Below are 27,906 nucleotides of genomic sequence, written 5' to 3'. Positions count from 1 at the left end.
GAAGGTCCTGAACAGCCTGGACCTGACCGTGCCCCAGGGACACATGTGAGCCACCCCAGAAATTCACCTTCCGTTTGGCCCTCGCAGACATGTCTTTAGACCGCATTCCAGACGCTCTTCTATAAACAAACCAACCAACGGCTGCAGCTGAAGTGCACATACGCACACGTGAACATGCACAGTTTAACAATAGCTAAACCATTAAATAGTTCAAAGCAACCGTAACAGAGAGAGTTTATATGAGTCGGGAGTGGCGAAATGTTCTTTTCTGGTGTACAATGTACCCTGTCAGAGAGGATTTCTCACTTGGCTGGTTGACTGTGCGCGCGTACACAGATTGTCCTGTTAGTTGGATGGTCAGAGCTGACCCCCACGCTCCCCCTCTTCTCTCCCAGTTACGGGCTGCTGGGCCCGAGCGGCTGTGGGAAGACCACGCTCCTGAAGTGCATTGTGGGGACGCTGAAGATCGCACGCGGTCACATCACAGTTCTGGGAAAGCCGCCCGCCTTCCCTGGACACGAGGTCCCCGGAAGGATGGTGGGCTACATGCCACAGGTGAGCTCATCTTCTGCACCGGAATGTTCTCTGAGGAATCTCATCTCCACGAGATCCAATGAGGGGGCATGTAAATGGTAAATGGTCGGCATTTATATAGTGCCTTTATCCAAAGCGCTGTACAATTGATGCTTCTCCATTCACCCATTCATACACACACTCACACACCGATGGCGATTGGCTGCCATGCAAGGCCCCGACCAGCTCGTCAGGAGCATTTGGGGGTTAGGCGTCTTGCTCAGGGACACTTCGACACAGCTCGGGCGGGGGATCGAACCGGCAATCCTCCGACTGCCAGACGACTGCTCTTACTGCCTGAGCCATGTCACCTGGGAGCCAGTGGAAGGGTGTAAGGCAGCACTGTTTTAACTCCTCAGGACCTGGCCCTGTACGATGAGTTCACCATCAGTGACACCCTCTGCTTCTTCAGCCGGATACACGGACTGTCCTCCAAAGAGACCGAGGCCCGTCTGGACTTCCTCATCGACTTCCTGAACCTTCCTCCCAGGAACCGCTTGATCAGGAACCTCAGGTAGAGTTTTCCATCGCTCGCACTGAACCGAGAATCAGGACACAGTATTTTGTGTACATGGGGCCACGTGTGTTATGAAGCCTGCCCATTGCATGTGTATGTGTGATAGAATCAGAGGTTTTATTTGGTGCCCGACCTGGGCGCAGAGAGCTTGCACTGAGAGGCATTAGAGGAAGACCTTTCTTAATGCGGTCTTATGAGCACCCTTATCGGCCAGTGGGGGTCACTCAAGAGCAAAGAGACGTGGGCCCATATCTGATTGAACCCTCCCATGCCCTGGATGATGCCAGTGCTCCCCTGTGGAGCCACTGGTTAATTGGAAATGGCACAGTCAGTGGTGCCTTAACTGAATGAGCCACCCACAAGTCAGAGATGTTCTGTCCCACTGTTACTTCAAAGATGTGAAGTCTTTTGGTCTCATCTAATGACAGTTTAACCACAAAGTAGTTCATCCTTAACTTTGAACATAAAACTTAAGCAAAGTGTTTTTAATTTGGTTAATGCCTGATGGGCTCATTCGTGGCTATTCATTTGTGGACCAAGGCTGGCGATGCCCTCTTCACTTGTACCACTTCTGGCCTGAGTCACTGTGGCTTTCCCAGCCTGTTCTCACTGGCTTTTCCAGCCCGTTCTCACTGGCTTTTCCAGCCCGTTCCCACTGGCTCTGACCCAGCCCAATCTCACTGGCTCTGACCCAGCCTGTTCCCACTGGCTTTCCCAGCCCGTTCCCACTGGCTCTGACCCAGCCCGTTCTCACTGGCTCTGACCCAGCCGGTGAAAGAGGTCTCATGCCTCTGCCATCATGTGACTCCAGGGAGAATTCCACAGTCTGAACAGTGAACAAAGTCCAACGTTAGCTACAGGAAATCGACTGTTTCCTCCACAAAGGCAGTCCATCTCCGCATTACAGACGTTGTTGGCCTCCAGTCAGAAGAAATGAATCACCGGCACCTGTTAGAAAGCCAGTAAGCACCTGTTCTGAAAACAGTAAAAAGTCGGATTGTCCTGACTTACCCGCATGTGTTAGTGGTAGTGGGGAATGTGTGTTATTTTTAGCACATTTCCATCCCAAATAAATCAGGATGTCTTTTAATTTGCCAAATACTATCACTGTGATTTACAACTTTTATTTATCTGATGAGATGTATTGATTTCCTGTTGCACCATCTCTGCTTAGAATTTACCAACAGACATAGTTGCATACCAAGCTTTGGGACTTAATGACCTCAAGACAATGATGCTTGCATAGCATTATTTGCCCTACATACAGTTGAGGGAAAAATGATTGGTATGAAAATACCTGTCAGTCCTATGGCAGCAAGTCCTGTTGGCCGAGGTAGGGTGCAGTTGGGCAGGTTTTAACTGTCGCCGATCACTGCCCCTGAGGACAATGCAGGAAAAACATAAGCATGGGGGAAAGATAGCGATCAGAGGAAACCAGGTAGAAATAAGCCAGTGTTTCCCTGACCTTGGGGTAAACATCTCCCTGTGTGCTCCCAGCGGGGGCCAGAGGAGGAGGGTATCACTGGCCGCTGCGCTCCTGCAGAACCCTCCGCTGCTCATCCTGGACGAGCCCACCGTGGGAGTGGACCCTGTCCTGCGATCCAAGTACGCACCCCCGCACCTGTACACGCCACCTTTCCCAAATAACACCAAGACACACGCCTCAACTCCACTGAATCACGGGCACCAGATTTAGGTCTGGCAGGAATGTCGGGTCTGATAGCTTTTTGAAGACTTTTCAGCCGAGGTATTGCAATACCCACCTCTGACCTAGATCCTCATCGCTCATCATTTCCATGTGATACTTAGCAGAAAGCATACGCACACCTAGGCCTCCTTTCTCACACATTCGGGCACAATGTAGCAGTGGAAGTAGGTGTAATCTCCACTGCTATGGGCCACAGGCTTTGTGTAGGTATCTGTGCATAGACAGTGCTAGACAGTGTAATCCACACATGTGGTTTCATTGAAATGCTGCATCCGGTGGGTTGAATTGTCGCAGACAGTGCAGTTAGGCGGTGGTGCTGCCTGTCTCACTCTCTCCTCCGCGGCTGACCGGCTCCCCGCCGTGCTTCCTCTAGGATCTGGCAGCACCTGGTGGAGATCGTGAGAGGAGGGCAGGTTTCGGTCATCATCACCACCCATTATATTGAGGAGGCCAGGCAAGCCAATGTGGTAAGACCCAAGCAGCCGCATTCACCTCCGCGTCTTTCACCTTCTGCAGGCTGCCTTTTGGATCCACTGCCTCTCTGCCTCTAGCCTTTATTCAGCGACATGTTAGCATGTTGAAAGAAAACCTTAGCTTCAAAACGTCTTTTGAACAAGCACTTGTGAGGTCCCCCTGGTATTGGAAGAATGAGTCTATTGTTGTGTGGACCTTTGAAGATTTTGAAGAACGTCGAGGAGTGTGGCAGCTTCTCGCTGCACCTGACCTCGGCTGTGCTGATCTCCACATGCCTGTGTATTTACAAAGTTAATCCTTTCTTACAGGATAGAAAGCAAAAAAAATTGGGAACTGTTGGACAGGGTTGGGCCTGCTCGATTGAGGTTTTTATGAAACTTTTACGTGAACGCATGGAAAAGCGGGATCTCATCCCTGCTGTAAAATCCAGCTATGCCGGCTTGACCAGCTTGAAAATTGAGCTGGTCATAATCTGGTCAAGTTAGGCATCAGCTGGTCAACTAGCATGGCCAAGCTGGTCGTGAAGCTGGTCTAGCTGGGTATGAGCTTGTTACCCAGCTAGTGCTGGTAGCTTGTCTGTGCTGTTGGTTGGTCAACCAGCTACCAGCTGTTTAAAAACATAGCAACACGAGATACCAGCTACCAAAACATAGCTTGAGTTGTTTTTTTCAGCAGGAATCTGAAGTCATATGGCTTTACAGTATATAGCACAGAAGGAGGATATGTGCTTTCTATTGCCATTCTGTTAAACGCCCTCAGCTTCCAGCTAGAGACTACAGAGACTATAACTAGACTTAATTCTTTTTGTTGGTTTACTTTCAAAACAAGTATGAAATGTTAGCTTTTGTGTCTGGGCTGACTCTTTGAAATCTAATTTGCTGGTGCTTGCATATCATCAGTGCAAGCCTAGACAGCACAACAAACCAATGATTCTGTGGAAAATTTTTCTTAGCTGAAACGGTAGGACTTCCAGGAGGCATATACAGTTAAAGCTCCCACCCTTGGAGTAGGGATGTACCGTGGGGTCCAGTGGACTCCTGACTGGGTCAGGGCTGGCTGTTCCTGGAAGCCCAACAAGACGGTACACATTTGGCCATAGGGGGTCCTCATAAAAGGGAGTTTAACAGCCAGCTAGATATATCCCAGTGTGTCACAGTGGGTTGGGAGTGGCAGAGAGCACAGTTCTGCAACACACTGTGTGGCGGAGTGAATAAACGCTAGAGACAGCCGCTGGCTGCGGATGTTTCTAGAGATACATCTATGCCAGCCTGTCCTGAACGTCATTTACAGATATTGTGATGGAAAGAGTATGTAAATGGGATATATTTGAAAATATACTGAATGAATACACCATCGATGTATTGCCAGATATCGACATTCTTGCTCGTTTATGATAATTGAAAATGTAAAAAAAAGGCCTCAAGACAGGTTTTGTGTTTTATCAACCGGTGGTGTAGATTTTACATTCACTTATATTAAATCCATATACCATAAGATCATGGTATAGCTCAGTCTTCAAGTGTGTCACAGCTGCTGTGAGCACCTGCTGTGTTGTCATGACAGCGAGAGCTACTTGGTGCAGCACTGGTTTCTGGGACTTATCTGAACGGAACCAATGCAGAGCTAATTCCACTTCCCTTTACTGTCTATCGGAGTTAAGCAGTAGGTCCTGAAGGCAAGTGACCGTAGAGGTTATCACAAGAAGTGAAATTTAGAAAGCTTGAAATGGTGGATGAAGAATGGGCTTGACTTTGAAAATGTCAAAAATGTAAAGGTCTTTTTTTTTCCTCCACTCTGTTTACCCTTCAGGGTGAGTTCAACATGACAAACACAGATGTGTTGTTTTAGAAATCACGGGACAACTCTTTCAAAAGAGGATCCACCTGCTATAATAACTAGTAGTAACCACAAGGAGAACTTGTCTTGCAGCAAAATGTTTTCCACTTTAAGCAGCTGAGGTCTTGTGACAATCTAACACACCCTAACACACAGGAGGTGTTTCTGCCAATACAATCAGATAGTGATATAATAGGGAGCCCAAACTTCCAGGTAAATACATTCCATTACATCTCCACATGAGATTTTTAGGTGTGATAACTGAATGTTGTTGGTGTCTGCAGTACCCTGTTACTGTTTACAGACAGTTCACCGCTTATCTTTTCAACACTCTGCACTGACGACTAAATGTGTGTCTTGCAACAAAGAATGGCACATGCTTCAGTCCAGCTAGTGAAAGAAGTCTTAAAAGGTGCTTCACAGCCAAGACAGTCCAATCCAATGCAAAGAGAGTGGAGCACTTTAAGCTCAGAAAACAGGGTGGCTAATGTTTCAACATCCAGTGTGTCTTCCTCAGACTAAAAAGAAAGCAGAAGTGGAATCTGTGACTTATAATGGCAAGAACCTTTAGGAAAGGAGTCTCTTTCAATGAATACGATTCTCACAAACAAGTATCTGCATTCATAAACAACTTGTCTACAGCTGCAGGCCATGCACAATAAACCGGGCTGGAGTTAGTATAGAACAGCAATAATACTTTAATAATAAACTTCATTTATAGAGCACCTTTCAAACTGTACCAGGAGGGGAACTGCTCAGTCTGTTAAAACAGGTGCTGCTTTGTGGTGTGGGCTGGCGGTGGTGGCTAGCTAACGGCCGGGCTGTGTCCTCAGGTGGGGTTGATGCGGAACGGACACCTGCTGGCCGAGGCTCCCCCAGACGCACTGATGAAGCAGCACGGCGCGGCGGTTCGTATCCCCCCCCCCCCCCGTCTCACAGCCCCGAAGAGATCTGCCAAAAGAGGCCGAGATCTGGATTATCGCATGCCTGCGACTTTTACATCTGGCCGTGATCATGTTCAAAAGGCCCCATAGTCAAAAAAAAATCCCATCGATTAATTTTACTTTGATTTATGCTGGATAACGTATTTTCATTTTTTTTACAGCAGAAAACTCCTTAGAACGTTCTAGAATGGTGTATTCTCATCATGAGACGTTCGTGTGTTCTCGTGTTGCTATGGGTACAGACCTTGGAGTGTGCCTTCCTACAACTGTGCGAGTCGTCCGACCAGACCCTATCCAAAAACAGCTGCAGCCCCGACGACCATCAGAAGGATGGCAGCCAATCGTCTGAGAGCCGTCTGGATGAGAGCCAGCCAATCCTGAATCTGGGATCTGGACTAGATGCAGAGGAACCAAAATTCACAGGTCTCTCTCTTTCTGATTTGATATCATAAACTCGCCACTGGCCGATGTTCAGGGCAGAAACTATAGCTATTTGGAAAATATAGCAGGAGCTTTCTTAAGGGCTGTAGCCTGAGTATGAACTGCCGGGTGTTGTCATGGCAGTGGTTTCACTGGAGCAATCATATTTTAGTATGGTGAGCTGTCTTTAGTGAGGTACAGAGCCATGTAGGAGGGACAGCTGGTCACAGTGGAGCTGGGAGGGAGAGAGCAGACACAAAAACACTGAATATTGTGCAGCTTTTAATGCGCTGCTCACACCTGGGACTCCCAGTGTGTGTGAGAGAGCTAAATCAGGTTCAGGTACGAGTCAAGCTGGAAGTGAGATCAAAATTCTTCAAAAAGATAAAGGCAAAGTAAAAATCAGGAAGGGGAATGAATAGCTGCCTTTGGATACATCCTCAGCATTTAGCATTCTGTTTTGCCTTAACTTTGCTTCTTTGTTCTTCCCAATTTGGTATTCACAATCATTCGCAATCACAATCCGCCATCAATGCGGGAGAGTGCAGATAAGCAGGATAATGATAAGACTGCTTCTAATCACAGAGCAGTTCAAAAGTCACACTCACACAGACAGCAGCCAGAGGAAGACACTTCACCTGTGGGCAATGAGAGGATGTCACCCCTGTGGGGTCGCTGGCCACAGTCTGCACTGGCACAGCCCAGATTTGATCTCAACCATGGATCTTACCTTGCTGTAAAATCCAGATATGCCAGCTTGGCCAGCTTAAAAACTGAGCTGGACCTGAGCAGGTCTAGCTGGGTATGATCTGGTCAACCAGCATGGCCAAGCTGGTCATAAAGCTGATCTAGTTGGGTATGAGCTGGTAACTGGTATGAGCTGGTAGCTGGTCAACCAGCTGGTCAAACCATGTAGAGCTCCTCAACCAGCTACTAGCCGTTTCAAAACCTAGCTTGAGCTGTTTTTTCAGCAGGGTTCACCCACCTCTTCATCTCTCAGGATGTGGCTCTGTACCTCAAAGCTGTCATCTCTCCATAGGCACCATTCAATTTCTTACTCATTGCTGCTCACACTGCCGTGACATGCTAGTGCTTACAGTTGCTCATTCAGAATCAATGAATACAGTAATAACGTGATGGAGATAGCCTGCTGTCAAAGGCTCTTTCTTCAGGGCTGCTGCAGCCGAAGTTTTTATGAACAATGTTGATCCCTATTGCAGGCAGTACTGTTTCTGTAATTGCAGCAGTACAGATTTGAATTGGTTTGCCTTGTTGATGCTGAACCACTGTCGACATAGACTGTAGTTATGTGTGCATGTATGCGTGTGTGTATATGTGTGTATGCCTGTGTATGTGTGTGTGTATGTATGTATGTGTGTGTATGCGTGTGTGTATGTGTGTATGTATGTGTGTGTGTGTGTGTATGCATGTGTGTGTATGTGTGTGTGCTTATGTATGTGTGTTTGTGTGTGTGTGTATGTATGTGTGTGTGCGTGTGTGTGTATGTATGTGTGTGTGTGTGTGTGTGTATGTATCTGTGTTTGCGTGAGTGTGTGTATGTATGTGTTTTTGCGTGTGTGTATGTATGCATGTGTATATGTATATGTGTGTGTGTATGTGTATGTGTATGTATATATGTGTGTGTGTGTGTGTGTGTGCAGCGGACTGGAAGGTGCGGGCGAGACACGTGCTCCCTAAGTGTCGGAACATCGCGGCTCTGATGATCAAGACGATGGTGCGGATGAAGAGAATGCCAGGGTGAGGCACTGCGTGAAAATGACGCATTTTAGTCTTATATTTACACTTAAGGTATTTATTTCTATTTCTGTTTTGCTAAATATGACAAAAAGATTTCCAATGAGGTGAGAAAGTTTGACACATTTCAACATTTGCAAATGGCAATTTAATTTGTCAAGCAAAATGCTACTTAAAACAAGCTAGTATTTTCTACTTGAGAGAAAGCAGTGAGATTTTATATCTCATTACAAGGCTAAAACACTTGTTAAGACTGGATGTTTTGCAGTATGTGAGAACGGGACAGTCCGGTTGCCAAATACCAGATCTCATTCAGAAGATTTAAACTTTCACATTCGTTCTATCATGAGAGATAAAATCAGTCCTTGTGTTTTTAGCCTGGAGATTCATTTCCTTGTCCAGTGGGTGGTTGATAAAGGATGAAATACAGGATTTGAGGAAGGCTGTTTGATTTGAGGGTATGTGCATTTGTGTCTCTCTGGGCCGGTTCAGGTTCCTGTGCTTCCAGTTCTTGTTGCCGGCGATCCAGATCTCTCTGATGTGCCTGTGCATCGGAGGGGACCCCCGCGCCATCCCTGTTGCCGTGGTGAACAACGAGACCAGCCAGTCGTCCCTCAGCCGATCTCTGCTGTCCTTCCTGGACAACACCAGTGTGCACCAGGTACCTGCCAATCAATCAATCGGTCAATCAAGAAGCCTAACATTCATTCAGTTCAGCAGTCGATCAATACACCAGTCAACCCAACCAACTAATCGTTCAAACCAATCAATCAATCCATCAGTCGACCAATCCATCAGTTGATCAACAGTGAACTACCCAAGCGACCAACCAATCATTCGGTCAGTCACTCGACCTACTAACCAGTCAACCAGTCTTATGAGCCAGCACACGAGACCAGAATGACCTGAACGTGTATGAGAAGCAGACCTGTGCACGAGTGTGCTTGTGACTCTGAGAGCCGAAGAGGAGAGTCTGTCTGTCTGTCTGTCTGACCTTTTTCGCCGACTCTCACTTCCTGCAGAGTAGCCGTAGCCAGCCGTGTGGAGTTTCACTTCTGCTGTCATTGCCAGGGTTCACGCAGTGCAAATGGAGTGCCTGTCTGCTGAGCTTTTTCCAGCCGTTAAAACAGAGAGGGGTGTCCTGGGAGGAAGTGTAGTTCCCAGTGATAAGAGACCTCCGGCAGATCACTTGAAATGCTTTGGTTGTCTGAATTCTGAGACCCACCGCAGCTTTTGCCTATAGCTTTCAGTACATAGTGAAGGGTTATTTATTTTATTTTTTTCTCGAAACTTTTTCATGACAGCAGACCATATGTATACACAAAATGTGCGCGTATCAGGCCTCTACGCTAACATTTTTTCCACATCAACTTTCAGGAGCAACACTGCATTTTTAATGTGCAAAATAGGCATATAGAGTACATTATAGTATATGGCATTTTGAACAACATACTATAGAAATATGTTTACAATAGCATTACCAAATATACACAAATGTGTGTAACTCGTACGGTATTAACCCAGCTGATCTGTGGTGCAGTTTTTATGACATGCCATTTGGGTCTGTGTGTGAAGGCCTGACTCTTACAGACGGCTGTTCTGCCCCTGCTTCAGGTGCCCATGTCACACGCGGAGGCCTTTGCTGGGATTCGGGGCGGAGAGTATTGGGGCATTTTGGGTTTCGGAAAAAACTTTTCCAGCTACCTGAGGAGGCGGTAGGTCACTCACTGCGAAGTCGTCATGAGCACTGCAGTAGTTGTTCTTCTCCAGCAAGTTTGTGTGTGAGACTATGTGTGACATTTCCTTTGAAGAGCTGCCTTGTCATGCAAACAAACTGTTTAAGGTTAAGGTTGTTCAGATACAAGGTTGCAGTGTAACCTTTACCCCAGGGCAGGGTACGATTCCTGGGGCCTAATTTGTACCTTCGCTGATCTGTATACCAGCCATAAATCACTCTCAGACTCACCCCCTTTACCTGGGATAGCATGGGAAAACAAAGCCAACTGCCAGCAAGGCTGCTCATGTGATTTGTTTAATTTCCTAATGTGTGTATGTGTGTGTGTGTGCGTGTGTGTGTGCGTGCGTGCGTGCATTTAGGAAGTTGCATTGCTTCAGGTGTGAATCACGCTGAAGGCAGACAGTCAGGTCTGGCCTGTTGTTGTGTAAAGTGTAGGTCAGGTGCATAATGGTTTGCCCTGGTGGGCCAATCACAGAAACCCACGGATATTTTATTTATGAGGCACTGTACTGAGTACTGTATTATTTTAGACTGTGCTAAGAATAGCTGGTCCAGGGAGGGAAACCGAAAGGGAGAATACCAAGAATGTTTTATACTCATTAAATTCGTCATTGGAAAAGGCATACGCATGAATGTTGTATAATAGTTTTTAGCCCATTATGATTGCCATTGTTTTCTTCTTTTTCCCCAGAGTGCTGCAGACCAAGGTGCCTGTGGAGATTGTAGAGGGGGGCTCTGTGCATTTGTGGCAGGATTTCACCAGTGAGTTTGTGTGGTATACCTTGACGCTAACACACAGGGAGAATAACATCAGGGTGAATGGGGCTTCACCCTGTCCAGGGGCTTCACATCCTGTCCAGGCTCTGCTGTAGTATGTGGCTGGGCTCAGTCTGGTATCATGGATGGGCCCCACAGTTTGGTATCATGGATGGGCCCCACAGTCTGGTATCATGGATGGGCCCCAAAGTCTGGTATCATGGATGGGCCCCACAGTCTGGTATCATGGATGGGCCCCACAGTCTGGTATCATGGATAGGCCCCAAAGTCTGAAATCCAGACTGTGCCAGTACAGACATAACATAACATAATGGTGAGAACAGGTCATTCGACCCAGATATGCTCGCCTTACCTACCTAACACTGAAGTGTACCGACTGCTTATTTGCCGAAAAGCAAAATAGTATCTGGCACCTTATCAAGCCTCGTCTTGAAAGACCCCTGTGTTTCTGCCTCCACTACATGTCCTGGCGAGCTATTCAACACAGTGACCGTTTATGTGTTAATTTATGCCCTCACGTTCTGCTAACCAAGCTCACCCTGAAGAATCTCCTGTGGTTCACTTTGTTAATCCCTTTTCTAGTTCTAGTGCCGCTCACACACACACACACAACATAAGTGTACGGCCATATACTACGGCCCCTTGCCTGTAGACCATGCCAATGGACACAGGATGGGGCTGTCACAGATATGCTCAAAAGCAGTGTGGCAGTAGAGATCAGTCAAATTTAAAAAAAAATCTGTACTGTAATGTACATTGTTAATAATACCTTGTTGCTTCATTTTCACAGATCGACAAATTGCTCTGATGCTCCAGAAAAAGCTTGAAGAAGCATTTCAGGTATTTCCTATGAGTCAGTCAATCAGTAAACCAATCAATCCATCAGTAAACCAATCGATCAGTTGATCAATAGTGAACTACCCAAGGGACCAACCAATCATTTGGTCAGTCACTCAACCTACTAACCAGTCAACCAGTCTTATGAGCCAGCACACGAGACCAGAATGACCTGAACGTGTATGAGAAGCAGATCTGTGTGCTTGTGACTCCGAGAGCCAAAGAGGAGAGAGTCTGTCTGTCTGGCCTTTTTCCACCGACTTTCACTTCCTGCAGAGTAGCTGTAGCCAGCCGTTAATGTGCCTGATACAGAAAAGGCTTCTGTCCAGAGCATTAGACTTCAAGTGGATCTTTTTGTTGAGAATATTGAAACAAAAACTCTTAAGTAAAAAGAGAATAAATGTGACAGCACAGTAGTGGGCAGTTTACTGTGTGTGTAAAGTCTCACTGGAGCTGTTTTGCTGCAGAGCTTTGTGAAGGTTCAGCTGGGCAGCATGGCTTACCTGGCCGCCCTGCCAATTAAGGTAAGAACAACACGTGAAACAACGCAAAATATATCCTGCTCCACTCATCTGGATCCTGAAGCTTTCTCTCTCCCCTCCCGTGTACACCCCCAGTTTGAGGAGCCTATCTACGGCAGAAATGACTCAGACTTCACTACCTATGTGACTCCGGGAGCCATTTTGAGGTACGTCGCAGTCAAAGCCCTTTTCCGTGGCCGGGTTCGAAACCGCATACTAGCATACTACTCAAAATGTCAGGCTGATTTTCATTGAGATGTAGTACGAGTAGTACGCAAAGTATGTACTTCCGAACGCAGCCAGCGTCTGAGCTCACCTGTCAGCCGCTACCCTGGCCCCTCCACTCCAGCAGGGGGAGCAGGCGAGTCGGTAGAAGGCGTGGCGGTCCGTCTGTCGCGCGTGATTGACGCGTGCTGTCTGTTCCCCGCTCCCTTACAGCATCACCTTCTACCTGGCTGTGGGTCTGACCGCCCTCTCCTTCGTCCTGGAGAGGAAGGAGGGACTGCTGGACCGGTGCTGGGTGGCAGGTGAGCGTAAACTCAGAATCTCCGCTCCGTCACCTCCGAGGAAGGGTCTAATGGAAGGGTCTAAACATAGTTACCCGCTGTTACGGTCTTGAGCCTTGGCTGTCATGTTTATTTTGACTGGTTTGATGAAAGCCGCCACTAGAGGGCGTGCAGCTCACAGGGCTGAATCGCAGGCTGAGGGCACTTGGGGAAGCATGGCATGACATCACTGCGTTACGTCACTCTCTGTCAAACGGTCAGAAATGGGCATGGCCTGCTTTGGAGTCATAGTATGCTTTTTTTGATGTTTTATTTGTTCTGTACTGGGCGGATCTCTCTCTCTCTCTCTCTCTCTCTCTGTCTTTCTCTCTCTCTCTTGTTCAAATCTAATTAAATGTTTTCAATTTCAAATGGCTTTATTGGCATGAATAGAAATCAACCATTGTTGCCAAAGCACATATTGAATGACATGCCTAATTGCATTAGTGTCTCTCTGTCCGTTGAAGGTGTGAGCTCTCTAGAGACCATGTTGGCTCACCTCCTCTCCCAGCTCTTTGTCATCAGCGTCCAGATCATCCTGCTTCTGCTCTTCACTCTCCTAGTCTTCAAGGTCTGTCCCATACACACACACATACACACATACACATACACACACACACATTACACACACACACACACGCACGCGCACACACACATACACATACACATACACACGCATACACACACACACACACACACACACATTACACACACACACACACACACACACACACACACACACACACACATACACATACACACGCATACACACACACGCACACACACACATTACACACACACACACATTACACACACACGCACACACACTCACACACATACACATACACATGCATACACACACACACGTACACACACACATACACATACACATGGACGCGCACACACACACATACACATGCATACACACACACACACACAGACAAACACAAACACTAGGTTGTGGGTGTGGAAGAGATTGCAGTCTCCCATCGGATGTATGTATTTGCCCACCATAAATGAGTGATGAGATTGAAAGCCACAGGCATTCTGTGGCACAGTATCCATGAGGAATTTGATGGCAGGAGCGGAACTCTCATTACTATGGCAACCCGAGATGCTTCCTTTGATCATTCCTATTTTTACCGGTGTCAGCTGATACTCCGTCACGATGGGCCGTCTCTCTGATGGGTTCCATTAGCTGAGAGGAGCTGTGCCCCTCCCTTCTGCTCTGGGACTGTCTCAGCCGTGTATGAGCTGGGCTTTATACCTGCAGCCCAGTCCAGCACCAGTAGTTTAGAGCTCACCTGGGTAAAATGGAGGAAGGGATACAGAAGTTGTGCCCCTCACACAGGAAAGACTGAGTGTGTTCCCATACAAACTGCCATCATGTTTTGAACTCGTGCTTTTAATGGGAACAGAGTGAGGGCTATTATGTTATGTATGCCACGTCCTTTCACATAAAAACAGATTTGAATCTGTTTCTCACACTGTCCCTCTCTCTCTTTCTCTCTGTCACTCTCCCTTTCCCTCCCTCTCCCTCTCCCTCTCTCTCTCTCTGTCTCTCTCTCTCAGACACCGAACGAGGGCTCGCTGTTCTTGGTCATCCTGCTGATCGTACTGCAGGGCGTGGCGGGCATCGCCTTCGGCCTGGTCATCTCCGCTGCCATCGACGACGAGCAGTCGGCCAATCAGGCGGCCCTTGGCATCTTCTACCCCAATCTCATCCTCAGCGGTGCGTCTCCTCCCACTCTGTACTGCCCAATGAGGGAGCTTCTCTGAGAGAAGTGTGAATGACACCAAACGCGCTACCGTATGTTTGCACTGCGATATTCTTACCTCGATACCTCCGCCATTTCACATCCAATATTAATGCCAATTAGCAGGTGGACCGCAATCGCCACTAGCTCGCCAAATATTTGGTACAGCTAGGCTACAATATTACTATGTTATGGATACCCCAAAGAAGTTACGATTTGTTTTGTGTAAGAAATTGCGGGGCCAGAGGAACCAAGCGCAGACCAATAGCAGGTTTAATTACACAGGGATACAGGGGGGCAGATCCAGAACGCGATCCAGAAAACAGGCAAGGGTCGAGATCCAGGCAGATAGGCACATGTGGGGCAGGCAGAGCGTAATCGTGGGACAGGCAGAGTTCATTAACCGAGGAGACAAAAAAAGAAGGGCTCGAAAAAGCCAGGCGGAGTTCAAAACCAAAAGATTCAATAACAGAACTGAACAGAGCAGAGAGGAGTGGGAAGGGACAGGACGGGACTAAAATATTATAAAACAATCATTTAAATCCCACAAGACCCCTCATTCTGTCGGTCATTTTGAGGAATGCATGCTTTGGCAGCAGTCAGAGCCAGTCACACTGACTCTGTCCACAGTGGCAATCTCCCAATTTGTGATAATGTGCTGGTTCCAGTAAAGAAAGGCTTTAGAGAGCTAGTTTGGCTTGAATCTCATAAAATCTGACCAGTGGTGAGTACATGTTGTCTGAAGTAAAGTAGACATGCAGGGCTGTAGCAGTTGTCAAAGATCTGTACTTGATACGCTTTGATGGAGAGCAGGCTGATGTTATTGTTATGGCTGATCAATTTAATTTCCTGCAAATGCAAACATTTCACTGAAAACATAGCTTTTGTGAATAATAGAATACTTAAGCATTGACTTTCATTTTAGTATAACATTGAGAAGAGTAACATTTGTACGCTTAACATACAGTGCAGTTCATACTTATCTGGAGATTGACACATTTTTGTTGTTTTGGCTCTATGCTCCAGCACATTGCATTTGAAATGAAACAATCAATGTAAAGTTATATAAGTGCAAAACAAGTGCAGGCTGTCAGCTTTAATTTGATGGAATTACATCCATGTCAGGTGATCAGCTCTGTTGTATGTTGGTGAAGCATTTGTATTTTTATGGCAGTCAGCCGGGCAGTTAGTATGCTTGTGTGAGCTGGTAATAGACTGGGGACTCATTCCTATCACTTATTTTGAATGTGTGACGTATAAAATTATAAATTATAGAGCTGTTTGCACATCTTTCACGTCTGTAATTTACTTGGCTTCTAGGCGACACTTGAGCAATGACGTTCCATTCGCCTAATACATGTTTCCTCGATTCCTCCATCCTTGTGTCCTTCCTGTGTGTCCTCCATTGGGTGGAGCTGAGGAATGAGGAAATGTAATTGAAGACAGGAGTGAAAATAAGCCCACAGTGATGAAGCGTGCTTTCTGTTTCTCGTGCCCTGTTCCTGCTTCCTGTTTTGCATGCCCTGTTCCTGCTTCCTGTTTCTCGTGCCCTGTTCCTGCTTCCTGTTCCTCATGCCCTGTTCCTGCTTCCTGTCTGCATGCAGGCATCCTCTGGCCTGTGGAGTGCATCCCCTATCCACTGCGCTACCTCAGCCTGGTGCTGCCACAGACCTACGCCTCTGAGGCCCTGCGCTGTATCATGTTCAGAGGTAACATGTGTTCACACACACACTCACACTCACACACACACACACACACACACTCACACTCTGTGTCTCTCACGCACGCACACACACACACACACACACATTCACACTCTGTGTGTCTCTCACGCACACACACACACACACACACTCACACTCACACACACTCACACACACTCACACACACACACACACTCACACACACACACACACACACACTCACACTCTGTGTCTCTCACGCACACACACACACACACTCACACACACACACACACACACACTCACACTCTGTGTCTCTCACGCACGCACACACACACACACACACACATTCACACTCTGTGTGTCTCTCACGCACACACACACACACACACACTCACACTCACACACACTCACACACACTCACACACACACACACACTCACACTCTGTGTGTCTCTCACGCACACACACACACTCACACACACTCACACACTCACACTCTGTGTGTCTCTCACGCACACACACACACACACACTCACACACACACACTCACACACACTCACACACACACACACACTCACACTCTGTGTCTCTCACGCACACACACACACACACACACGCACATACACTCACACACACACACACACACACACATTCACACTCTGTGTGTCTCTCACGCACACACACACACTCACACACACTCATACACTCACACTCTGTGTCTCTCACGCACACACACACACACACACATACACTCACACACACACACACACATTCACACTCTGTGTGTCTCTCACGCACACACACACACACACACACACACTCACACTCTGTGTCTCTCACGCACACACACACACACTCACACTCTGTGTGTCTCTCACGCACACACACACACACTCACACACACACACACACTCACACTCTGTGTCTCTCACGCACACACACACACACACACACACACTCACGCTCTCTGTCTCTCTCACACACACACAGGCACATACACACTCTGTCTCTCTCTCAGACACACACACACACTCCCACACTCTCTCTCGCTCTCTCAGACACACACACACACTCACACATTCTCTCTCTCTCAGACACACACTCCCACTCCCACACACTCTCTCTCTCAGACACACACACACATACACACACAGGCAGGAGAAGGGAACACAGAGTCCCCTGCTGGTGCCTGGTGTATTTTTTGTAATGAAACACCAAACTCCTGCAACCAAACTACTCCACTCAAAACTCCCTCATCCATAATTATAGAATGATATCCAATATAGAATGATAATCTTTTCGCATTGTTTAACATTAATCCATGTAATTTACAGGCAACACAACCAAATATATCACTTGAATATTGGATGTCTCCCTGTCATTGTCACGCTGGTCGCAGTGACAGTGGAAATGAGCAGGCCAGGGTTTAGGGTTCACACTGAGACAGGTCGAGTCGTGTTACTGACGGCAAAGGGAACTCTCATCCCTCCCTCCTCTTAATTATTCACACACTCTCTCAGTGCACTGCATATCACTGTGAGAACGCAGGTATCTTATTCTGCACTGGCCTCCTGGCACCGTCAGTGCTGACAGATGCATGACCACCCGTCCCCATTGTCACAGGGACAATGATTGTGAACATACAGGAAGTCTTTTCAAATGGAGAGATAATGCTCATAAAGAGAGGAGGAGGGAACAGGAGAACATGAACTATAAGCGCACACACACACATGCACACTCACACTCACACTCATGTGCACACTCACACACACACTCACATGCACACTCACACGCACACTCAGACTCACACTCACACATACACTCACACTCACACTCAGACTCACACTCACACTCACACTCACACATACACTCACATGCACACACTCATGCACATGCACACGCACACGCACACACAGACATGCACAGACACACACACCCACACTCACACATGCACACACACACAAACACACACTCACACACCAACACTCAGACACACACACACACACACACACTCACACACGGACACACACACACACTCACACTCCAACACTCAGATACACACACATGCACACACACACACACACAGACGTTCAGTTCAGGTGTGTGTGATACTAAGGGTTTCATCCCCCTCTCATTCGTTAGGTCTGAAGTACTTTATTAAAGACATTCATTCCTGTGATAAGAAATTCTACAGTGAATTTAAAAAGAAATTAGATGGATGCACTTCATAGTCCACTTTATAACTTTAGACTTATGGACCTAGTAAACCACTCCTTTTCCTGTTCCACATGCTCAAGGTAGCCACACGACTATGAATAACCCTACTAAATAATGTAATAGAATAATTAAATTAAAGGTTAGGAAACATCTGCAATAATCAGTGTACCCAGTGTAGTCATGTTGCTAAGTTGCTTGCTTGTTTTTTCAGGATGGGGCATCTCACATATGATGGTGTGGCGCGGTTTTGCAGTAACCCTTGGATGGAACATGTTCTTCCTCATCCTGGCCACAGTCATCCTCAAGTTCCGGACTTGAATGCCCCAAGCCCGGGAAGATGCACCGGGCTTGGGGGCAAGACAGTAGGCGAGACCCAGGCTCCATGGGGTGTCCCAGGCCCCAACCCTGAAACCCAGAGGATACCACAGCTCCTCTGCTTTACTGTTCTGCGGGGGGTGCACTGGACACAGGTCCACTGCACCCTCCTGAACACAACGCTGTCTAGGCTACAAGGCCATGGTGCTACAGAAAATAAGCACCAGAGAAAATTACCTCAGGATCTCTCGGTCTCCTCAGAAAATGGCTCTATTGTCCTACTGCCATTCCACAAGGCCCCTTCTGTTTCATTACTGTGATTATATGTAATTATGTATATGTATATTTTCCTCTGACTTACATACATTATATACTGAACATATAACAGTGAACTGTGTGTAGGTTAGATCGTTAGTATTATGGGAAGGCTGGTTATGTGTAAGGAGATATTTAGAAAAGTGGGTGCGAGCTGTAGACCCCAGCTGGCTAGCCCAGAGAAATAGCCGTTCCCGAGGTTCACTGGAGCAAGTAACCCTTTCCAGGTCGCTGCCACGGTTACCAGGTGCTCTGAGCACACAGTGTACTCTCGTGCTCAGTATTTTACCGTCCTGTTTGTCCGGGGTGTCCGGCCTGTCCTTCTCCGTGTGTCTGCCGTGTGCCTGTCCGCCCCATGGGAAAGGGGGGCTGCGGGGGGCTGCGTGGCGCGAGTAGGCCATAAACTCCTGGTGAGGTTTAACCTTCTACAGTGCCCCCTTGTGCTGGCCAGAAGCTAGGCTACTGGGTTAGCCAAAACCAGGAATGGCCCTCCTGCTAGCAGCACAGCCATACGCTCCTCGCTCTTGTTGTGATAGTGCGTATTATACGGTGGTGTTGAGCGGGCTTATTTTTTTGTATGCCGTTGAGAAAATTCTATGAAAAACCCAACAATGTTTACACTCGGGTGCCTATGACAGTGTTGGAGAGAACGTTTGGAGGGCCTGGACTGGTTCCAGCCAGAAACAATCTAGTCTGTTTAAGGTCTTGCGTTTCTGTTTTTAAATAGTGGCCATTTTATTGTGCTTCGGGCTGAGTGTAAGCCGCATGAGTATCACAAAATGCTGCAAGGTCAGCTGCTACCTTAAAACAGTGAAATTATTTGTATCCTCTGGATTTTTACTTTTACTCTTACTATTAGCAACTATTGCAGACATTTTAGCACACAAAATTTACTGAATAAAATAATATCGTGATGTATTATGTATTTAGGAATGTCTGATGAAATAGAATTGAAAAAATATTAAAGTAGCATGCTTTGTGATTTATTCTGCGTGGGGGTGAAGGTCAAGACTTGGGAAACAGTGCCAAATGCCAAAAGAATAAATAGAAATTTACGGACAGGGGGGTTCAAGAAGGTTTCCCCACCTTGAATGATGCAAACGAGGAAAAAGATGCATGTATTGAGGGGAAGAACCCCACCTGAGCTGTGATGTAGGAACAGACCTTGAATAACTAGCCCCACTCCTCACTTGCTGCTCTTGTTGATATTGCTGATGAGTTGTTCTTGTTGCTGTTACCAGACACATTATATTTAAAGGGACAGTAGCACATTCTCCAACTTGGTTTTGCATTTGGCGCTGGGCTTTCCTTTGTGTGTACTCCACCAGTTGCTTTCACTGAGATGTTTCGAGTCGGTCTTCCCATATCCCTGCAGTCTTAGCCTGGGAGAGCTTATCCCTAGCCTGCACTGGGATTGTAGGAGTTTCTGGCTGTTCTCAAAGGCCCACATGTATCAGCATTCTCTTCCTGGTTTTTACTAAACGTTCGCAAAGAGAGCAATGACGTAGGTTTTTTGAAAAATCCCTGACCTGCTCCCCAGAGCCCAGTTCCGCATCCCCCTCCGCCTCTTGTGGTCCGCTCATGTATTAACATTTAGCATCTAATAATTATGCGAAAACATACGTCACGTGGGAAATCTTTTCACAAACAGCTTGGAAAAATAGCAGTTATTGCAATCGTTTTACTTGGATCAGTATAGACACAAATCAAAAGGTCCAGTTCAAAAACATGAAGGCCCTTTCAGATTCAGAAAATGACAAACTAGCAGGAAACATAATTGTCATGGGTTTAACAGGTTTGACTCTGTTATAAAGAGAAGTGGATGTTTTAGATTATGTGGTTAATGCCAAGCTAATAAAAAAATGTCCAGCAACAATCCTGCTATGTCCAGTGAGTGTCATGCACCATGTGGTCTACATTTTAGTGAAAATTCTAATTCTCTAGCCCACCAATTCTACAAAAAAATCTATTTATTGTGATGCCAATACCTTGGAAATACTGTATGTACTGAATTCTGAGACATTAATAAATTAACACACCCACAAAATGTATAGTCATATAGACTAGTGGACGTGCACAGGGCAGTGTTGGAAGTCCCAGCTTGAGTATGATTTCACATTCCTAACTGGAGAGAGAAGCATAAAAAAGTGATGAATCCCTGTCAATAAGCTACCTCTGCATATCTCTCCTACCCTGCCTGTTCCTACTTATCGGCAATACACATGTTCCATGAGAAAATACAAACTGATGTATGTCTTTTGAAAAACAATAAACCTTTATAAGAAAGAGTTACGCATCACCTTCTTATATTTATATGAGAATATATTTACTGAAAGTGTACACTGCGTGTAGACAGTGAAGGATTCTCAGAATAAATATCAGGGACAGTTACATAGAAACTTGCACTGGGGCAGGATGGGAATTTGGTTAATTGTCCCATCTGGGGTGCATCCCAATACTCACAGAAGTATCCTCCTTTCCTCCACTTGTCTTCTCCCCTATACTTCCAGATAGAGTTTGAGGTGGTAGTGGAGGAAAGAAGGATGCATTTGTCACCTGTTTGGATGAACCCCTGGTAGAGTGGGTAGAGCAGGTCCTCCAAAACGGGGACACAGGGAACCCAGGGAGTCTGCGAAGGAGACCTACTGAGTCCCCCAGAAAAAATACATTCAGATAAAATAATTTCCCAGTGGGAATCCCTGACAGCTAAGGGAAACATGCTAATTTACTGTACATGTCAAACACTTGCCTTCAGACTCTTGGCCGAGGCTAAAGGCGCTCTATCGAAAATCAAATGAAATGAACCCAGGAGGTGCTTGTCTGCTTTATGTGATTTGCATCATTCACACCACCTCAGTAATGAAGATGTGTGGTAAGAGTGGCTACGAATGTCTAATTTTCTAATGGCCCTGTGCTTGAGACGTGACACACTACTTCTCTTTATTCTGCGAGGAGGAAGAATATCTGAGGAAGGAGCGGACAGCATTGACCCCAGTGAGAGATATGCTCTCCAGCTAGAAAGGCCAGCTGAAAAAAACAGCTCTAGCTAGATTTGAAACAGCTGGTAGCTGGTTGACCAGTTAGACCAGCACCATACTCAACATTGTTTGACCAGCTCACGCTATGTTTTGAGCTGGTCATAGCTGGATGTTACACCAGGGTGGTCATTCTGCTGAACAAGCAGGTCACTTTCTGACCAGGGATTGCAAGGACTCCTAAAGGTGGCATAGTGGTAGGAGATTCTGAACCTTTCCTTCATTAAGGCCAGGATTCAGTAAATATTTGTCCTTAACTTTGCCAAATGTCTGTAACTTTGACAGCTGAAATCAATAATTATTTCTATGGTTCACAAACAGAGTGTGGTGAGTTGAACAATCACTAACACTAGCTTGTCAAATTGAGTTTGTGCAAAAAAAAATGTATAGCTTGAGTTTGCTTGTAAGTCAAAGTTAAGGACCTGTGTTTATTGAATACAAGCCACAGGTCTGGGTTCCTGGTCCCTTTCCACCACACCAACCTGCCATTTCCCTCTCCTGGAGAGAGATCATGGGGAAATCTGTGTGGCATGGTGTGGGGATGAAGATGTCAGGTGGTTTCCCTCCCCCTCTCCAAGTGGAAGCCAGCCAAGAATTCAGGATTAGTTGTGGATGGCTGTACTCTGTTTTGCTACTGTTTGCTAACTGGGCATTTGTTTTAGCTTCAGCTACACGGGCCCTGCTGCCCAGTCTTGAAGGCAGTAGACAGGTGCTGAGCTCAGAGGTAGAGCGCAGGACTGCAGTCCCGGGGGTGGCTCTCAGCGCAGATTGCTAAAAGGGTCAGGTCTCTGCCTCCACATTCTCTCAGATAATTGCAAGGAGGTGGAAAGGTGACCAGAGAAAGAGCTAAATTGCTATGTTTGCCCATATAATTAGAGGAACTCCATCTATATATACCAACCCAGGTCATGCGTTTGCAATGGCACGCTTTCTAAGGAGAAATACATCTGAAAAAAACAAAACAAAACAAAATGCCAACGCATAATAAACCACATTAAAATCCTATTACAGGGCATTTCTGAAAAGAAAATTTAAACAAAAAAATGACCTTTTTTATCTAAATTCCAATGCACTGTAGTCTTCACAGTCGACAACGGGTTCTAAAGATTTACTGTGACGTGGACATCAAGTTGAGTTAAAGGGGGGACAGGCAGGGAAATCAATCTAAGCTTAATGTTTTCCGGGTCTACGTTAAGTTAGAATGCAGCTGCCGGACAAATCAGGGACTGACAGCCTGAAGTCCTGCAGGAAGCACACGATCAATCATCTTTTGTTCCCTGAAAGATTGTCACACGTAAAACATTCTGTAAACACATCTGTGTACACGGCAACTGTCACCATGGCAGCCTAACAACAGCAGTCATCCCGGCTTCCAAACATGCTGCAGTTGCGAAATTTAATATTTTGCTGAGTATGACCTTGGAATTTTTATCATATTAAACCTATGGTACGGTGGCAGACTCCACAATCTCCACTGAGTCCTCTGTTCTCCACAAAGTTAACCTTACTGTACCTCGGCCAAGAAGGCTGTTGCTATGTTTTTGCGACTAATCTCAGCAACAACAAACTCTTAGACACTCCCTTTTAAAACAAACTGTTCTTGTGCTGGTATGTCCCCTTCTATCATGGTGGTTGAGGACACTAAAGACAGACTGCATTTTTCTGTATTGGATACAAGGAAATGAAAACATTCACAGAGGAATTTAATGCATGATGTGGCTGGAGGCCCGGGTATAAATATGCGTCAACATCAAGGCGAAATACTGTGACGTTCATTGCTGAAGGAATTCTTCACAAATCAACCTCTTTTCCATCAGTTCTCGTGTGCATTTGCATGTGTTTGCTGACCTGATGGTCTGAAATAGAAATACTTGCAAAAGTATACTTGCCTACAGTATCTGTAATGACTGGCATGTTTATCCTTGGCGCTGGTAGCAAAGGAAGGTTTGGCTATTGTATTTCTAAGCTAGCAATACCAATTTGTTAGAAAGGTGTAACACAGTAATTCCAAGAAGATGGACAGCTGGATTCGAAAGTACGTCAAAACACAACTTTATTTAGCAAGACTATGGCTTATGTCAGTATGTGCATGCATACGTGCATATGTGTGTGTGTGGGTGTGTGACATCCTGTGCATTGGTGAGCTTACACTGTACGCTTTCTCTGTGTTCATGAGACCTAAGAAAGTTCCCTCATCAGAGAACTCAAAGATGGAATACTATTGCTTGTACTTTGACCAACCACTGCGGCTCTATCCATACGGGGTGACAAATGTGACATTAAACACTATAATTTTTATTTGCATTTCTTCCCGCATTTAGCGAAAAGAATCGACATTTTTACTGCATTTACAATCTTTGAAATGACACTTGTAAATGTTAAATGCGCTATTACAAAATTATATATATAAGCTAAATGCTTATAAATATTTATGTATATGTATAACCATTTAGCTAAATCTATGAACATTTTGTTAAATGTTTAGTTGGTCTTTCAGAAAAGGTACTGACAATTATATGATCATATATACACTGGCAGAACTAAATCAAATAAAGAAAATCTGCTGTGCCGCAACATTTACAGTAAAGTATTAGAGTCCTTCTTTTTTTGCTTGTAGGTTGATAGCAATAAAAATATCAGTGATCAGCCACTTTATGCAAACTCAACAAAACAGTTGCCAAAACACTAATCCTGATCAACTATTATAGTAATTTAGCATGTGTTTTCATGATACTGAGGCTTATTGTGCGTGTGTGTGTGTGTGTGTGTGTGTGTGTGCGTGCTCGTGGATGTGTGGTGTGTCCGTGTGTGTGCATGTGACTGTGTGTGTGTGTGCGCGTGTGTGTGTGCATGGGTGCATGTGTGTGGTGTGTGTGCCCGCGTGGGTGCGTATGTGTGTGTGTGCTTGTGGATGTGTGGTGTGTGCGTGTGTGTGCATGTGACTGTGTGTGTGTGTGTGTGTGTGTGTGGGTGCGTGTGTGGTGTGTGTGTGTGTGTGTGTGCTTGTGGATGTGTGTTGTGTGCGTGTGTGTGCATGTGACTGTGTGTGTGTGTGTGTGTGTGTGTGCGTGCGTGTGTGTGGTGTGTGTGGTGTGTGTGCGCGCGTGGGTGCGTATGTGTGTGTGTGTGCGTGGATGTGTGGTGTGTGCGTGTGTGTGCATGTGACTGTGTGTGTGTGTGTGTGTGTGCGTGGGTGCGTGTGTGTGGTGTGTGTGTGTGTGCGCGCGTGGGTGCGTATGTGTGGTGTGTGCGCGCGCGGGTGCATGTGTGTGGTGTGAGGAGCAGAACTGGGGGTTGTATTTATTATTTCTGCTTGATTCCTCTCTGTCTCACAGGGACCTGTCTGACACAGGAAAGCGGACGTGTGGGATGGGTGTGGAAGAGCGTGTCATTGTGTGGTGGAATCACAGCTGCAGGGTTTACCAGTGCATCACAGCGGGCACGTGCCTGCCGTGCCATCTTGTCGTGAATGCACCTCATCTTCTCCTCTTCTCCTTCTCCTTTTCCTGCACAATTTGCTTACGACACTGAAGGTGTGACCCATGACCTGTGGTTTAATCTGTAGGAACTCCAGAGAGCTAGCCGACAGATCCACAGATTTTTGATGTAACACACACACACACATACAGTACATACTTTCTGTTTGTATGCTCAAATCACAGAAAGGGCAAGGGGAAAATTAAGGTGATGGTTTTACATAATATTGAGGACATTACATTCTTCTTGCATGGCCTGTTACAAAATCACTCTGTGACCCTGAAACTACCAGTTACAGAATTTCGAAAAAAAAAAAAATTATTTTCAAGGGAGCAATATTTCAGAGCGACTGTGTTCTTAGTTAGACGTACAGGGTGTTTGTTTCTGGCCGGCTTTGTTCTGTTGACAGTTGGGTGGTTTATTAGCTGATGTAGCTCAATGCTTTACTGCCGTGTGACATTGAGAGAGTTGAAAGCATGCGTGTTTCTGATTACCTTGACCACGGAGAGTGATGAGAGTTTTATTTAATCTGTCTCTGGGAACACTTTAACTTTCCACTGCTTGTACTGAGAGGGTCAATTCCCAAATACGGTCATGTTCTCACCACAGAGATGCACATTTGGAACATCCAAATGGAAAGGGGGGAGAGACCTGGAATAGGGTGCCAATCAGAATGACACACGTCAGGGGGCTTTGATTTGAGACCGCTGGCTTCCAAGGTGGTGTGAACTTAAGGTTTAATGTTAGGCTCTATTCATGTCTGGGATCTAAATGCTACACCACTGAGGTGGGTCCTTATATTGTGGTATATCATAACTCTGTGGACTTTTAATAGAGTCATAACTCATTTGCAACTGACACCAGTGAAAGGATACGTATAGCAAATCTAAGAAATATACAGCCCAAGTTTTCCAATTTTGCAGCTTTGAATATATCTGTACTGTAAGTCCTCGACTGAAAGCAGAGGGATGTGATCTACACAGTGGTAAATATTACACAACATACAAAGATAATCAGAGAAATATGTTTAAAATGATTCATCATAAATCTGGTGGGCATAATGTTTTTGGGCATATTATTTTATGTTTTTAAATTGCGGGTACGAAGCATATAATGGGTTTGTACACTGGCATTTGTATTTAATATTTTTCCCCTTTGGAAACCTAATGAACACATAATTTGGGGCCACTGTGCTGTATGAGGTGCTGTATACCAAACAATAACATCTATTGTAGAATTTGAATAAACACGTTTGTGATATCCCTGTCCTAAGAATTCTTTTTTTTTTTTAATCAAACCAAAATACTTTGCATGCACCATGCAAGCCTAGCTGCAATACTTATATGTAGCTACAGTAATCACAGTGCACCCTACCGTCAGAAACTGTCCAAATGTGACACAGATTTTGCTGTTTAATGATATTTGAAAATGCTATTGTGATAAAATAATTTCTCATTTCCAACAAAAAGTAATTTGCATTTTATGTATAAAAATTATTATTGCATGAAAAGCCAAACGATGCACAGCAACACATCAAAGCGTTACATTTAGGAAATAAACAACCATGCAATAATTCTGTTATTAAAGAAATCAAAGAATTTCGTTACGCAATGGCATCACGGGAAATGTATTTTCATTTACAGATTACTTAAAGTTACTATCGAAAAATCGATTAAAATAAACTACAACATCCACAATCCATTGCGAAATAATTAGCTAATGACGCGAAAGGTTTTTGTCACTAATAGCAACTGAGAAGATCCTGGTTGTGGTCAGATACGATATTCTAACATCGAGACTGAGTTGTAGACCCTTCATTTGAGGATAACAGCAGGGTGTAAACTCCCAGGGAAATAGAAAATAAAACGTAAACTGTGGCCTTCTTTACTTCAAACCAAACAGGATTCCTTCACTCTTGCCTTTGCTTTGTTCGCTGGGAAGGTGCCCAAGGTAGCAACACGAATTGGGTTCGGGCGGCTGATTGTTCTCATTCTCACCCCTTTTTCATCTGACAGCGAGTTAAGCTGCTAATGCTAGCGATAGCCGAATCGCCTACTGAGCGACAAGAATCAAGACTCAAGCCCTGCTGTAAGTAAATCTATTAATATGAATTATATGCAAGGTTTCATTTGAAAAAATGTCAAGAGGCAAAGTATTTAATGCTTCTTACCAAGCCAACTTGGCTGGCTTCACGATCATGACAGCTTAGCTAAGCTATTTAGCTAAGTAAGCTAGCTAGCTACTTAAATTAACGTTAGCTAGAGATAGCTGGCTACATTATCACCAGAAAACTACTTTAATTAGATAGCATTCGACATACCCAGATAGCTAGCGGTAATTGTTTTATTAAAGATGTCAGCTAGCTAGACAGGTTTTGGTAAATACCATTAAGATAAAGCTGTTTTATGTTGGTTATAGAACATTAGGATGTTGAATGTGGAATGTTTTTACCCCACACAAT

At 45.6% G+C, this 27,906-nt stretch overlaps 1 protein-coding gene across 1 annotated transcript in view; it reads left to right on the top strand.

Moving 5' to 3' along the window:
- The window catches only part of abch1 (ATP-binding cassette, sub-family H, member 1), a 24,992-nt gene extending 3,771 nt beyond the window's left edge, over positions 1-21,221 (top strand). Inside the window, exons 3-21 of the mRNA XM_061228706.1 lie at positions 5-45; positions 396-555; positions 933-1,087; positions 2,588-2,695; positions 3,172-3,265; positions 5,942-6,016; positions 6,295-6,475; positions 8,134-8,230; positions 8,720-8,888; positions 9,842-9,942; positions 10,657-10,727; positions 11,533-11,582; positions 12,047-12,103; positions 12,197-12,267; positions 12,539-12,627; positions 13,113-13,216; positions 14,218-14,377; positions 16,007-16,111; positions 18,515-21,221. Of these exons, the coding sequence (XP_061084690.1) occupies positions 5-45; positions 396-555; positions 933-1,087; positions 2,588-2,695; positions 3,172-3,265; positions 5,942-6,016; positions 6,295-6,475; positions 8,134-8,230; positions 8,720-8,888; positions 9,842-9,942; positions 10,657-10,727; positions 11,533-11,582; positions 12,047-12,103; positions 12,197-12,267; positions 12,539-12,627; positions 13,113-13,216; positions 14,218-14,377; positions 16,007-16,111; positions 18,515-18,621 (1,995 nt within the window). The 3' untranslated portion in view covers positions 18,622-21,221. The remainder of the gene's footprint in view (positions 1-4; positions 46-395; positions 556-932; positions 1,088-2,587; positions 2,696-3,171; positions 3,266-5,941; positions 6,017-6,294; positions 6,476-8,133; positions 8,231-8,719; positions 8,889-9,841; positions 9,943-10,656; positions 10,728-11,532; positions 11,583-12,046; positions 12,104-12,196; positions 12,268-12,538; positions 12,628-13,112; positions 13,217-14,217; positions 14,378-16,006; positions 16,112-18,514) is intronic.
- The last annotated feature ends 6,685 nt before the right edge of the window (positions 21,222-27,906 follow it).

The sequence above is a fragment of the Conger conger genome, chromosome 18 (genome assembly GCF_963514075.1).
Source record: "Conger conger chromosome 18, fConCon1.1, whole genome shotgun sequence".
Lineage (NCBI taxonomy): Eukaryota > Metazoa > Chordata > Actinopteri > Anguilliformes > Congridae > Conger > Conger conger.
This window is presented reverse-complemented; position numbering and strand designations above follow the sequence as displayed.